At 35.3% G+C, this 13,063-nt stretch overlaps 2 protein-coding genes across 4 annotated transcripts in view; one reads left to right on the forward strand and one right to left on the reverse strand.

Moving 5' to 3' along the window:
• The window catches only part of LOC143697566 (uncharacterized), a 28,769-nt gene extending 28,420 nt beyond the window's left edge, over nucleotides 1–349 (reverse strand). Inside the window, exon 1 of one of the 2 annotated variants that reach the window (XM_077194130.1) lies at nucleotides 63–349. In XM_077194130.1, coding sequence (XP_077050245.1) covers nucleotides 63–157 — 95 coding nt within the window. In that variant the 5' untranslated portion in view covers nucleotides 158–349. The remainder of the gene's footprint in view (nucleotides 1–62) is intronic. The other variant, XM_077194131.1, reaches the window with a different exon arrangement.
• A 423-nt stretch (nucleotides 350–772) lies between these two features.
• dnajc21 (DnaJ heat shock protein family (Hsp40) member C21) lies at nucleotides 773–11,843 on the forward strand. Of its 2 annotated transcripts, XM_077194138.1 has the most exons (12): nucleotides 773–1,167; nucleotides 1,366–1,459; nucleotides 4,729–4,852; nucleotides 5,490–5,618; nucleotides 6,871–7,175; nucleotides 7,898–8,067; nucleotides 8,495–8,588; nucleotides 9,470–9,637; nucleotides 10,004–10,052; nucleotides 10,143–10,306; nucleotides 10,419–10,503; nucleotides 11,277–11,843. In XM_077194138.1, the coding sequence occupies exons 1-12, from the start codon at nucleotides 1,071–1,073 to the stop codon at nucleotides 11,433–11,435; spliced, it is 1,638 nt and encodes a 545-aa protein (XP_077050253.1). In that variant the 5' UTR covers nucleotides 773–1,070; the 3' UTR covers nucleotides 11,436–11,843. The 2 variants fall into 2 exon arrangements, with proteins under 2 accessions (XP_077050253.1, XP_077050254.1); XM_077194139.1 differs by lacking the exon at nucleotides 10,419–10,503 and having other exon boundaries at nucleotides 782–1,167; nucleotides 11,277–11,419.
• The last annotated feature ends 1,220 nt before the right edge of the window (nucleotides 11,844–13,063 follow it).

A 13,063-nucleotide genomic window follows, 5' to 3' on the forward strand; every position in this document is an offset into this window, starting at 1 on the left:
TTCACATGCCACATATATGGATTAAAAAAGAAGAAGCAAATAAGCAAAAATCGTCACCATACCAGTTTGTTGACGATCGTGGATTCAGGATATCTTCTTTTGCCGTAAGTAAAGACAAACTGTATGTATCCAGATTTACTTCCCTCATTGATTTCATGATGATGTTAGTTTTTTAATAATTATTTCCAATCCTTAGATGCAGAAAAAGGTGACTATAACCTTTGCTCATACAGCAGATCTCGTTATGGCATCAGTGTCCTCCTAAAAGATTAAAATAGCCAGCATTTGTCAATTGTGTGCAAACTCGTAGGAGGCTTAGAAGAAAAAAAACCCAAGCCACTCCTGCTCCGAATAGCGGATTGCATTGTTTCAAAGGTTAACGACAGACAAATCCCACCCATTCAATTTAAATGAATAAAACAATACTGAATTAATACTTTATTTTGCATGAACAATAAATAACAAAATACACACATGTTTTAATTTAATATTTATATAAGCATTTTTACCAGCATTCAATCAATCTATGCGAGCTATGTATTATATTAGCCTACTTGTGTTTATGCTCACAAACATAAATATGTATCAGACCATTTTGAGCTATAGGGAGGTATGGAACATATTCAGAAATGTTAATTTATTATTAAAGGTTATTTTATCCTTTCTGTATTTTGTCAATGCAAACACAAATAAAATCTTAAATAAATAACTAAAAAACAGAATCTATAAAAAAGTAACAGCTAACCCTCAGCCAATAGCAGCGCTCCTCGTTTGTGACGTCAATTGCATGCGCCGCAGATCCACACACGACACCGGCTTCGTGTGATTTTTCTGTCGAGTGTAAATATGTCAACTGTCCAAGAAATGTATGAATAAGCTCGTTTATCCTTTGTATTAATAAATCGTTTTTATTATATTTAGTGTGTTATTAGGTTAGCGCTGTTATAGTTTTATTTTTTGACCCACGTGGGCTCACTGATGACATTTCGTGTGTGCTGTAGTTAATGACAGTGATCTTCAAAGGATAGCCTTTACAGTTTGTGTAAGATCTCCCTCAAGTCCGAGTCAGGATGAAGTGTCACTATGAGGTGCTAGGCGTTAAAAAAGACGCTTCGGATGACGAACTAAAAAAGGCTTATAGGAAATTAGCCTTGAAATGGCACCCAGGTATTTGATTTCATTTTATCTTTTCCATAATTGTTCTATACTATTATGAGCTTGTTGGTGTCGCCTCCTATGTGCACATGTTCTCTGACAATTCCTCAGAGATGATCTGTCAAGTCAAGTGCTGTTAATTATAGGACTTACGTCAGTTTAATCATGAAGTTATGTAATAATGTATCATATTTTTTATTCTGATTCTAGACAAGAACTTGGATAACGCAGATGAGGCTGCAGAGCAGTTCAAACTGATCCAGGCTGCATATGATGTTCTGAGTGATCCACAGGAGAGAGCCTGGTAAGACCTACAACCAACCCTGGGGGAAAAACAACACCACTGTGGCATGGTTTCACAGACAGGGCTTCGATTAAGCCAGGATTAGGCCTTAGTTCAACTAGGACATTTAAGTAGCTTTTATAAATGTGCCTTAGGAAAAAACATTACTGCTTGAGACAAAACAATGGCACTGACATTTTAAGATATGTCACTGCAAGTTGCTTTCAGTTAAAACAGCTCAGACATGCATTTTAGTTTGGGTTTGGTCTGTTCACCAAATTAGGGCCCGTGTGAAATTTAGTTAAATTTTTTCCCTAGTTCTGTTTTACTTTTCTGGACTGAGATTTAATGGTTAAATTATATGTTAGTAATCAAAAAGCATGTATAATCAATTGAAATCATGAAACCTATACAGTTAAAAATGTAAAAAAAATGTTAGGGCCCTATGAAATGCATTTCATTTTTCCCAAATTCTGTGTTTTCCTCTTTAATTTTAAAGCATTATATGCCTTCATAAAACTTTTACAGCGTAATAGTTCACTAAAATGTTTTCTACAATAATAGGGCCCTATGAATAATATATTTTTTTAAATTCTACAATTTTAACATTTTTCATTTGTTCTGGATTTTTGATTTAATACAAATTAATTATCAAAAACTGTGGTCATCAAATGAAGCATGAAACATCAATAATTTTTTTATTCTTTTAAAATGTAAGCAAATGAAAATGAAACAATTCCTTTAATTTTTTTGACAAACAAGATGCAGGTAAAAACTCCCTTGTGTGAAAAAAATTCATAGGCTCCAGAGTTATGATCCAAAATACAAATGGCCTTATTATAGTGCCACATTGTGTCAAGGACTGAGAATTTGTAAGACATGTTTGTGAAAACTAAAAACAAGTAAATAAACAAATCTAGCTGTTGGAATCCATTCCAACCCCCATGTTGATTCTATCCTATATGGGGATCTTAACCAGTATCAGTTTGGTAAATATTAACTTCCTTGTACAAGAAACATGGTCTGCACAGAATCAGATGGTGAGAAAATGTCCTGTTTTCAGTGAGTAATTCATTCCAGTGTGTGTTTAGCTTTAAAGCCACAAACTCTCTCATATTCAGTTATTGACTTTGAGCAGCGTGACCTTCACCACTGTTCCGTCCGTGTGAAATACTCTTATACTTGGTTTTCTTTCTTATATTCTTTCTTTCTTATACGTTTTCTCTCTCTCAAACTTCTACCAGAACTTGGTACAAAATTGATCTTGGTGTCATCTTTGTTAGTCTTAATATCTGTGTGTGTGTGTGTGTGTGTGTGTGTGTGTGTGTGTGTGTGTGTGTGTGTGTGTGTGTGTGTGTGTGTGTGTGTGTGTGTGTGTGTGTGTGTGTGTGTGTGTGTGTTCTGTGCACACACAACTCACTGATCCTAATGTGTGTGCACTAACTTGGATAAATGCAGTGGACAAATTTTGAGTATGGGTCGCCATACTTGGCCTTCACGTCATAAGGATTTCATACAAAAATGTTTTTAGTCCATTTGAGCTTCTCTTAAACTGATCCTAAACTCATAGTTTTCACGTGGCGTCACACCTTTATAGGCACGTACACCTGGAGGGGAAAACAAGGCTTTCCTCCGCTGCCCGCCAGTCATTTTTACCAGGTGTTTAGTAAGTACTAGTACTATTAAAAGACCAAATTCAGTATACACCTGACCTTATTGATGATGCATACTTTGTACAGGCAAGCAGATCAACACAGACTATAAATGCAACACAAGATTTCTCGTTAAGTGTTTTTTTCCCCAGCGAAAACCATGATAAAGAAAACAAGTTGCATTCATATTCTGCGCTCATTTGCTATCCACCTATGCTGCTTGATCAGCTTTTAATTCGGTCTTTTTAAGTAGCAGTTTATAAAGACAGTTGACATTTTACAAGTTTATTTCTTTTATTGGTAAGAGCTACTATTTTTGGAGAGAGAGTGAGAGTTTTTGCTGCTCAATAAAAAAGGAAATGGAATATTAACATTGTTGCCGTTCAATTGGCGAGTCCATCATGGTGGAGAAAATTAATATTGCAGATGAAGGTTTTAATCACAGGTTAGAATGTAATCCCTGATTTGTAAATTAAGAGGTGCAACAAAACTCGATTTAAAATAAAACCCAGATCAACAAATCCTTGATAAGCATTAAACTTGACTTAATTCAATCCGTATTGGTGCAACCCACACTAAGTGTTTTTCACGTTAAGCATTTTAGAATGTTCTGCTGTTTTTAGTGGTTGAAATACTGCAGCAGGTGTTGTATATGGATCACAAGTACATAAAACTTGCATCTTGTTCACATATTTTTGTTTTTGAGATGGAAAATTGACAGATTTGTGCTGCTGTCCTATGGCTGTTTTGCCCCCCAGGGCTCCACAACAAACATGTGACTAAAAACTATCAATTCTGACTCTTTGACAAGAAATTCTCACATGGTCATTTTAAAAGACCAAAGCGTTCTGCAATCTGCTGCTCTTTCATTTTCGGCTTGTGGGGGTGCTAGTTAGAGGAATAGTTCACCTCAACGTTAACATTTTGTCATTCTTAAATTCTCATCCTCATGTTGTTCCGAACCACTATGTTTTTTCCATTGAACACAAAAAGGTGAATTTTTAAATGGCTATTTTCCATATGGTGGCATGGATGTGAAGTGGCTGCTGCATACAAAAGAGCTTCTTCAAAATTCTCCTTTTGTGTTCTATGGAAAAAATAACAGCATATGGGCTTGGAATGGCAGAGAGAAGTATTAAATGTTATTGTTGCAAATTCTGCTTATCTACATGGTATAGCTGCCTAACAGAAATTAGGATTTGACAAAACTGTGAACTTGCATGAGTATTGGATGCATCTGGAATGGGTTGAAAATTGCAATCAGATCAGTAATATAATATGAAAAACAAATATATTAAATATAAATACAAATAACAAAGTATACTTGCTTTTAAAAGTAAAAAGTGTCCCATTGCTGAATTTATAGCCATTATTTCTTTATAAATTCCAGCTTTTATTGCAAAAGTATTGCAAATATATGTCAACAGTAATTCATTACGTAGTTATTGTTATAACTTATATCAATAAAATTACTGTTGTTTTCTGATACGTTCTTTCTATAATATGTGGGACTAAGTACCAGTAATTCTGATCAGTTTTTGGCTGTTAGTATACTAAAATGGCTGGTTCAAATGAACAGTCTTCATTATACATCCAATAATGTTTATTTGTTAATATGGATGTTACTTTTGTTTTAAGGTATGATAACCACAGAGAGGCGCTGTTGAAAGGGGGAGTCAGCGGAGAGTACCAGGACGACAGCATTGATCTCGTGCAGTTCTTCACTGTCACCTGTTACTCGGGTTACGGAGATGACGAAGAGGTGAATATTAAAATGTATTTTTAGTTGGTCAATAGCCGCATACCTAGTTGTCCGAGTCTATATCTTGCAATTCGGACTTTATAATTCGCAATTGCAAGTTTAAATCTCAATTCTGCTGTTTTTTATCTTGCATTTTCAAGCTTATATCTATAATTGGGAATCCATGTCCCTGAATTCTACTTTTTTTTTTCTTAGAATTGAGATATAAACTTACAATTATGAGAAAAAAGTCAACTCCCAATTCTGACATTTTTTCTCGCAATTGCAGGGGTATATTTTGCAATTCGGACTTTTTCAAACTTGTGAACTATAAACTGACAATGCAAGTTAAAATGTCTGAATTGCGGGATATAGACTCGCAGGAATAAAAAAAACAATTCTGTGGAGGAAACAATACTTCCATATCTGCCATTGATATTAAAGTGGAAAAAAAAACCTAAACCAGTTAATTTACTGCTTAACATTTGCAATTTGTAAAGTGGACACCATCATGTACCACTGGAGGGCAGTAGAAGTTCATGTTGAAAATGCACTGCAGAAAAGTCTTGCTTTCAGTTCGGAGTGATTCATTAATTGTAGAAATTGATGTGTTATGTGTTTTTAATAGTGCAAACTCTTTCTCATTTTGTCTCTGTAGGGCTTTTACACTGTATACAGGATCCTCTTTGAGTCTATTGTAAAGGAGGAGAAGGAGCACAGTAAAGATGAGGAAGACGAGGAGGATGAGTTTCCCTCATTTGGAGACTCTCAGAGTGACTATGACACTGTATGTATACACTAGCAGCATACATTATAACAGCTTTTACTCATTGATATGTCCTGACAAATTTGGGGTAGGAGGCATGAGGTCATTATGGTTTGAGCAGCAAGTTGCTGGTCAGAGAGAGATATGGTAAAACGGAAAGCTGTTTATCCACCCAGAATGAGTAGAAACTTCTGCAGACCTTTAGCAGAGGGTAGTCTTGCATCTGTGGTCAAAGCTGGCATTTAGCTGGTTTGCTTTTACCAAAATGTCCTTTTCCTTCAATGAGCTGTTCATAGTTTCAGATGAGTGTCTCTTAGTGTCTTTGGAAAAAATATATTTGAAACTGTATTAGTAACACTAATACTTTGATAGTGTTTCCTGCACTCTAATAATCGACAGATACAAAGCAGATGTTTTTATAGTTTGGATCATGTATTCTGAATCTAAATTAAATGTGATTATTGGAACAACTCAAAAATAAGCTTGAATCAGTCTAAAGGCACAAACTTCGAGTACTCATAAAATTAATGGATTCTTTAAAGAATTGGAATCAGAAACAGAATCATTAGAAAATTGAACAAACCTTGAGACAGAATTGGGAGACATTTCTTTTTGATGAATTATTTAAAAAAGATGATTCTGAGATGGTTTGTTCGAGAGATATGTATAGATTGTACCATGAAAACACTTGATTGCCCAAACATGGCATCAGAGTTCTTCAGGGGGTCTAGTGCATTTAAGACCTTTTAGGCAAATGAGACTGTGTATTATTAAATTAGATAAATGGAACACGAATTCCCATCTAAATACTTGTCCAAATTAGCTAGTACAGGTAACAGTATTTCGAATCTGAAAATACAATTTCAGATTGTTCGGTAAAAGAGGGGGGAAATCTTGACTGAAGAAGACTTCATATTTGGTTCAAGCTATCCAGCATCTCTTTTAGTCGTCGAGAATATGTTCTCCAGGGTCTGAAGAATGAAGTTCACCCACTCCAGTTAGACCTGAAGACTCTTAAGTGATCTAAACCATTTCCCTTTCCGGTGTGGCCCGTACCTGCACTTTACCTAATGGAGGTTTGGGAGTCATTTGCCATTAGCGGAGGCCTGCAAGAAGCAGATGAAATGAAGATGACTGTACAAGCCTCTTCATATTTTTGTTAAAAGGATGAAGCATCCAGGAAGTTTATCCAGAAAATCTAGTTATATAGTATAGGTTCTCTTCACATTTGGCTCTGGTTTTTCTCTAAATTTAGTCTCCCTGGTGCTCTCAGGTGGTGCATTTATTCTACGGCTACTGGCAGAGCTTCTGTACGCGCAAAAACTTTGCGTGGAAGGAGGAATACGACACGCGACAGGCCTCCAACCGCTGGGAGAAGAGAGCCATGGAGAAAGAGAACAAGAAAACCAGGGACAAGGCCAGGAAAGAGCACAGCGAGCTGGTGCGGTCACTGGTAGCCTTTGTCCGAAAACGTGACAAGCGCGTTCAGGCCCATAAGAAACTGGTGGAAGAGCAGAATGCGGAGAAGGCCAAGAAAGCTGAAGAACTGAGGAGAAAACAGAAGCTCGACCAGGCCAAGTGAGTGAGATTAGCTCATTTTATGGGGCTGAGTGATATGGCAGCATATTTTGTCCATACAACGGTAAAAATGTGTCAACTGGGAGAGATATTTAGCTTTATATAGATAACTATATAGATATAGCCCAGCAGTCATGTAAAACCTTGAAATTATCAGATTTTTATTTTATTTTTTTAATGCAAAAGCTCTAAATTCACCAAAGCTGCATTTATTTGATCAGCCATTACTCCAGTCTTCAGTGTCACATGATCTTTCAGATATATATTATAAACACACATACATTTTCATATATTAAATTTTGTCCACTTAATTTTAGCTAATATAGTTTATAGTTATATTTTATATAAGTGAATACAACTTATTTTAAAACATTACTTAAACATATGTCACTTAAAGTGACAGCAGCCTAATAAACCTGCTGGTGTCTGTGTCATTAATGTTGATCAAAGAACAAAAGACTGAATCCCTTTTATAGTTTTAATAAGGATTAATCTATATATCATTTATGCAGCGAAGATTGTGAAGTGTTTGATTATTCAGTTTCTGTATATTTACTTGTTAAGAGTGCGCGGTTTATCTATCAATCAGATGTGCGTGAAAGTTGTTAGTTTCTATAGTAACAGGAATAAATTATGCTGAATTTTCAGCATCATTAACTCCAGTCTTCAGTGTCACATGATCTTTCAGAATCAGTCTAATATGCGGATATATGTGCCATTAGGCTGGCAGAAGACTATAAGGAACAGAGTTGGGCCGCCATGTCAGAGCTGGAGAAAGAACTGCAGCAGATGGAAGCCGAGTACGGTCTAGAGTTTGGTGACGTATCAGAGAGTGAAGAGGACGAGGAGGAGGTGGAAAACGGGCAGGAGAGGGCAAACGTAGACGGGGGAGGTGAGTTCTGATGACGTACACGTAAATTTGAGTGGATTCTGGGTACAGGAGGTCACAGGTTCAGGGACCAGTCAAAGATTCAATGCACATTATCATTTTGAGACTGAACAAAGTTTCGAAGGATTAAAAACTCTATTAAAAATAAAAAAACTGTTGTAAGCACACCCTCTCAAGTACAAGATTTCATGACATGTTGTTTTGGTATTTTAAATCAATGCAGTGAGTTTTAAATGTGAAATCAGTGTCCAAATGGTTGTACAGGTCACTATATAAATAGACAGGACAAGTCAGAGCAGTCATCTGTGATTCATGCATAATGCAATGATACACAGAGCATCACCAAGTCATGAAAAATACCTTAATCATACTGTAAAACATTGGTGAGTAACGGACGGAACGTATCTAACAGCTGCTTGACCTTTTTCAGATGCGGTGCAGGCAGATGGTGCCGCAGAAATGGACGACTATTATGATGACCTGTATTGCCCTGCCTGTGACAAATCTTTCAAATCCGATAAAGCGTGAGTGAACGGAGCAGAGTGAACACGTGCACTACTTGTCGCACACCCTTCATCAGCTCACTGATAAAAATGTGGATTTCAGTTTTTAGATCTCAAATTTTCAGTCGGCCACTTCATAAATTAATAAAAAATTGTGTTATTTTTTAGTTCAGTTCAGTAGTTGGTAGACATTTATAAAGTATAAAAATTGACACTACCATTCTACAGTTGTTTTTTTAATCTCTTCTGCTGACCAAGGCTGCATTTATTAGATCAAATTTGCAGTAGAAACAGCAATATTGGAAAATATTATTAGAATTTAAAATAACTGTTTTCTATTTTAATGTATTTTAAAGTGTAATTTATTCCTGTGATGCAAAGCTGACATTTCAGCATCATTACTCCAGTCTTCAGTGTCACATGATCCTTCAGAAATCATTCTAATATGCTGATTTGGTGCTCAGGTAATATTTCTTATTATTATTACCAATATTAAAAACAGTTGTGCTGTTTAATATATATTTTTTTGAAAACCATGATACATTTTTTTTCAGTTTTCTTTGATAAATATAAAGTTCAACGGAACAGCATTTCAATAGAAATGCTTTAAATAGAAATAATTTGTAGCATTCATACTCTAACTTGTGATCAATTTAATAAATAAATAAAATATATATATATTTTTTTTTAAATCCAAACCTTTGAATGGTAGTGTAAATGGACACAACAGTAACATTAGTGTAGACATTTAATGATTTAGAATTTTTTTCTTAGGTGTTGTTTTTCTACTTTAACCTACTTGTTTTATTCATTAATTTAATAATCACAAACAAACAGCATCTTTTGAACTAATTTGCATTACATGCATATAATTTAGCAGTATAATCTTTCTCTCACATCAGCATGAAGAACCATGAGAAGTCCAAAAAACACAGAGAGATGGTGGCATTGTTACGGCAACAGCTGGAGAAGGAAGACAAGTCGCTGAGTCAGAACTCTGTGGAGAGAGAGGAGGATGAGGACGATGATGATAATGATAGTGATGAACTTGGTGGCACACCAAGACAAAAGTAAACCATAGCATTAGAGATGTGCTCTTCTAATATCATTTATTTGTTTTGCTGTTATAGTATTTCACAGTATATGCCTGATTTATAAGCGTCTACTGTGAGCATTAATCAAATGCTAATGTAAAAAGATTATTAATTATATGAATGTTAAAATAAATAGGATTGATCATGCACTACTGACATAATGTCAATGCTGAATTGAAAATTCAAACATTTTATTTGTTAGTTATTTAATATTGTTTTTCATATTGTCTGAAATTGTAATATATAGAGTTTTTAGAACATCTATAAGTTTGTGTACTTAAATGAAGCCTCTGGTGGCATTATTGGCTGTTCCTGTCCACTGATTGGTTCATTTGATTACAGATTATCTAAAAGGCAGAAGAAAAAGAAACGGCAGCAGAAAACCGTAAATGTAAGTCACTGAAATCTAACCTTAGAAGTATTTGAATTGGCTAGACTTGATCCAGTAAAATGTAATTTTTCTAATATGGTTGTTCTGCAGAATCTCCCAGAAGAGCCTGAGATGGACAGTCCAGGCCAACGGTCCACAGAAGAGCGTCCCCCACCTGCACCTGATTCGGGCAACAACGAGGAAGCCCCTGTCCCCTCTGAGGACCCAGATGAGAACCTAAAACCAGAGGGATGTGAACCCACAGACCAAAATAGGTGCCTCTCATATGCCTGTTTAACAATCCAAACGTTTAAATTGTTGTGTTGTTATAAAGTTCTCTGAATATTGATATTAACTGAGATTAACTCTTAGTGTCACCTCATACAGCTCTGAAAAGTCAAAAGGGAAGAAAGGTGGAAAAGACTCTAAAAAGAACGGCAAACCACATGGTGGTGTAGAAGTTGCTCAAGAGGTGTGTACAGTACCTTAGCATTTGTGTGTGTGTGTGTGTGTGTGTACATGTGAGCAAGCAGCCACTCCTCTATGGCCTTACAGCTGTTTTATAATCATCCAGTCATATACAACTTCATATGACTTATTATAACATGATTTTCTATAATCCTCTATAATTTAATAAAAAGTATGAATACGCCAGCCTTGTTTATTGTCATTCGGATTGGTGTAATAAAGTAATTCTACACACTAAATGATGAAATAAATAAACTAGTAAAAATGAAATAATTATTCTTCCCATGCAGTATTATTATTTTACATTTGTTTAAAAAAAAAATTTAAATGCCTGGATTTTTTTATTTTACAGTGAAATATTATAGTAATGTTTCTTTTGTTTTTGGTCATTTTTATATTTTTATTTAGTTTATATATATATATATATATATATATATATATATATATATATATATATATATATATATATATCAATATGGCTATAAAATACCACTACTAATAATAACAATTATTATTATTTTGCCATATTGATATATAATCACAAAATGTTGGCACAAAATGTGCAGCCCTACAAACAAGCACAGCAGATTTATTTTAATTACATTTTAATCCGTAATCACAATTTTTATCAGAAAAATCGTAATTCGATTTATTATTTTTTGTCCCCCAAGCCCTTGCTTGGAGTTAGTTATCGCTCTCAGAAATGTCTGTCAACAATTGGTGGCAGTAAAGCTTAATGTAACTTTTTCGCAATGTTTTTTTTCCTGCTCCTTATAGAAGGAAATGAACCTGCGCTGTGTGACCTGTCAGTATGAATTTGCCACCAGGAACAAACTTTTCGATCACCTGAAGACCACAGGCCATGCCACTGCCCTCTACTCAAGTAACGCTGCACAAACGTGCAAGAAAAAGAAGGACACCAGGAAGAACAGATAACCGAGAGGCAGACAAAGACTGAAGCCCCTCTGACTGTACACTTGTCCAAGAAAACCTCGTTTGATGGCATGCAGATGTGCAACCATCAGGAAGTGCGTTTATGGGCCTACCTGGGAGACTTAGACTGAATTTGTGCCCTGTGGGCTGACATTTCTTTTGTAATGTACCATATCCCAAAAGATTTCCCTAGAACTGATTATTGATGCATAATCTGGTGCGTCAGAGCAGTTCTGTAGGAGAATGAGACTTCTGAGTAAACTATGCATATGTAGTTTTTTTTTAGGAAGTTAAGAGTAATCATGACGGCATGTTTTATGTCACATTTAGTTGCATTTTCAAAGTGACCATTCCAAAGTGGTAAACTGTAAAAGGTGACGTGAGGAATAAAACTCCACGGGATGTTTTGAACATGGATGTTTTTGACATTTTCATTTTTTTAGAAATGTTTTGGAAGGTGGAAATTCTGTTTGGAGAAATGCGCTATGAACCGCAAAATCTCATAACAATGTTATTATTAGTAATAAGACCATTGGGTTTAAGATCGTAAAGAGGTAAAAGCTAAACATTAAAATATGTTTAATGTACCACACTTGTAACGGGTCAGCTGCAATATAAAAAGGCTTAGTGTTATGCAAAACAATACCAGTGGATTTCCAGGAAAGGATCTCAAAAAGAACTAGAAAAAAAACAAAACAACGGATGGTTATTTAATAAACAGTTGCTGTCTTTGCAGGACGAAAATATCATTCTCTTCACATAACATTTTAAGAGACAGCAGATTTATTTATGACCTTGCTTGCCTTAATGGTATATAAGCTATGAATGTCACTTGAACTGGGTCAGGTTTGAATTTAATCCCCTCAAAAATCTCCATACATGTTTTATGTATTTATAACAGTGTCGTTTAGACACGACCCTCCAGTTAATGTATATGTAAAAAACTACGGACATTTGTAGAAATCTCTTCATCTTTTTTTAAGACATCTTTTTTTAAATGTGCTTTAGTCTTTATTTAGCATTGCAAGAACCAGATTATGAGTTTGTTTGTTTGTTGCGTAAGGAGATCTTTCAAGTTCTATTCGGACTGTATAAAATCAATTGAAAACTTGGTAAGATGTATCTGTACCTGTAAAACAACATAAACCTGTTATACTGGGTATATCATGGTGTATTGTTTGAAGATAATGTTGAAATGACAATAGTGTCAAATATATATTGAAACCATTTTAATGTACCAAATAATTGTTAAATTACTTTATTACATGAAGGTAAGATGACTAGAATTATTCATGTTTTTCTCCATGTCTCCAAAAAGATTTGAGAGTATAACTGGTCCCAGTTTTTGAAACTTCTTAAAAGATCTGGAGTTAGATGGTCAGTCAAGTGCTTATAAGTACCTAGTGAAAGTGCTACGGCAATACTTCCTATATCACCCGATGTACTCGTTACATCATGAAAAGAATGGCATCTACGCTTATGTTATTCTTTCTGCTTATTCCAAGGTTTACTGTAATCAGCTGGATCCAGATCAGGTGGTGGACCTGCGCCTAGACATGAACGCAACGCATGTAGTCAGCCGTATCCAGACCAGATGGAGGACCTGCACCTAGACACGACTGCAACGCATC

The sequence above is a fragment of the Siphateles boraxobius genome, unplaced genomic scaffold (assembly GCF_051911475.1).
Source record: "Siphateles boraxobius isolate OS27281-9 unplaced genomic scaffold, OSU_SipBor_1 11, whole genome shotgun sequence".
Classification (NCBI taxonomy): Eukaryota; Metazoa; Chordata; class Actinopteri; order Cypriniformes; family Leuciscidae; genus Siphateles; species Siphateles boraxobius.

Coding starts and splice junctions, on each gene's coding strand:
- dnajc21 (XM_077194138.1), top strand. CDS start 1,071: ATGAAGTGTCACTATGAGGTGCTAGGCGTTAAAAAAGACGCTTCGGAT. Junction 10,307..10,418: donor GAACCCACAGACCAAAATAG/GTGCCTCTCATA, acceptor CACCTCATACAG/CTCTGAAAAGTCAAAAGGGA. Junction 10,504..11,276: donor GTGTAGAAGTTGCTCAAGAG/GTGTGTACAGTA, acceptor TGCTCCTTATAG/AAGGAAATGAACCTGCGCTG.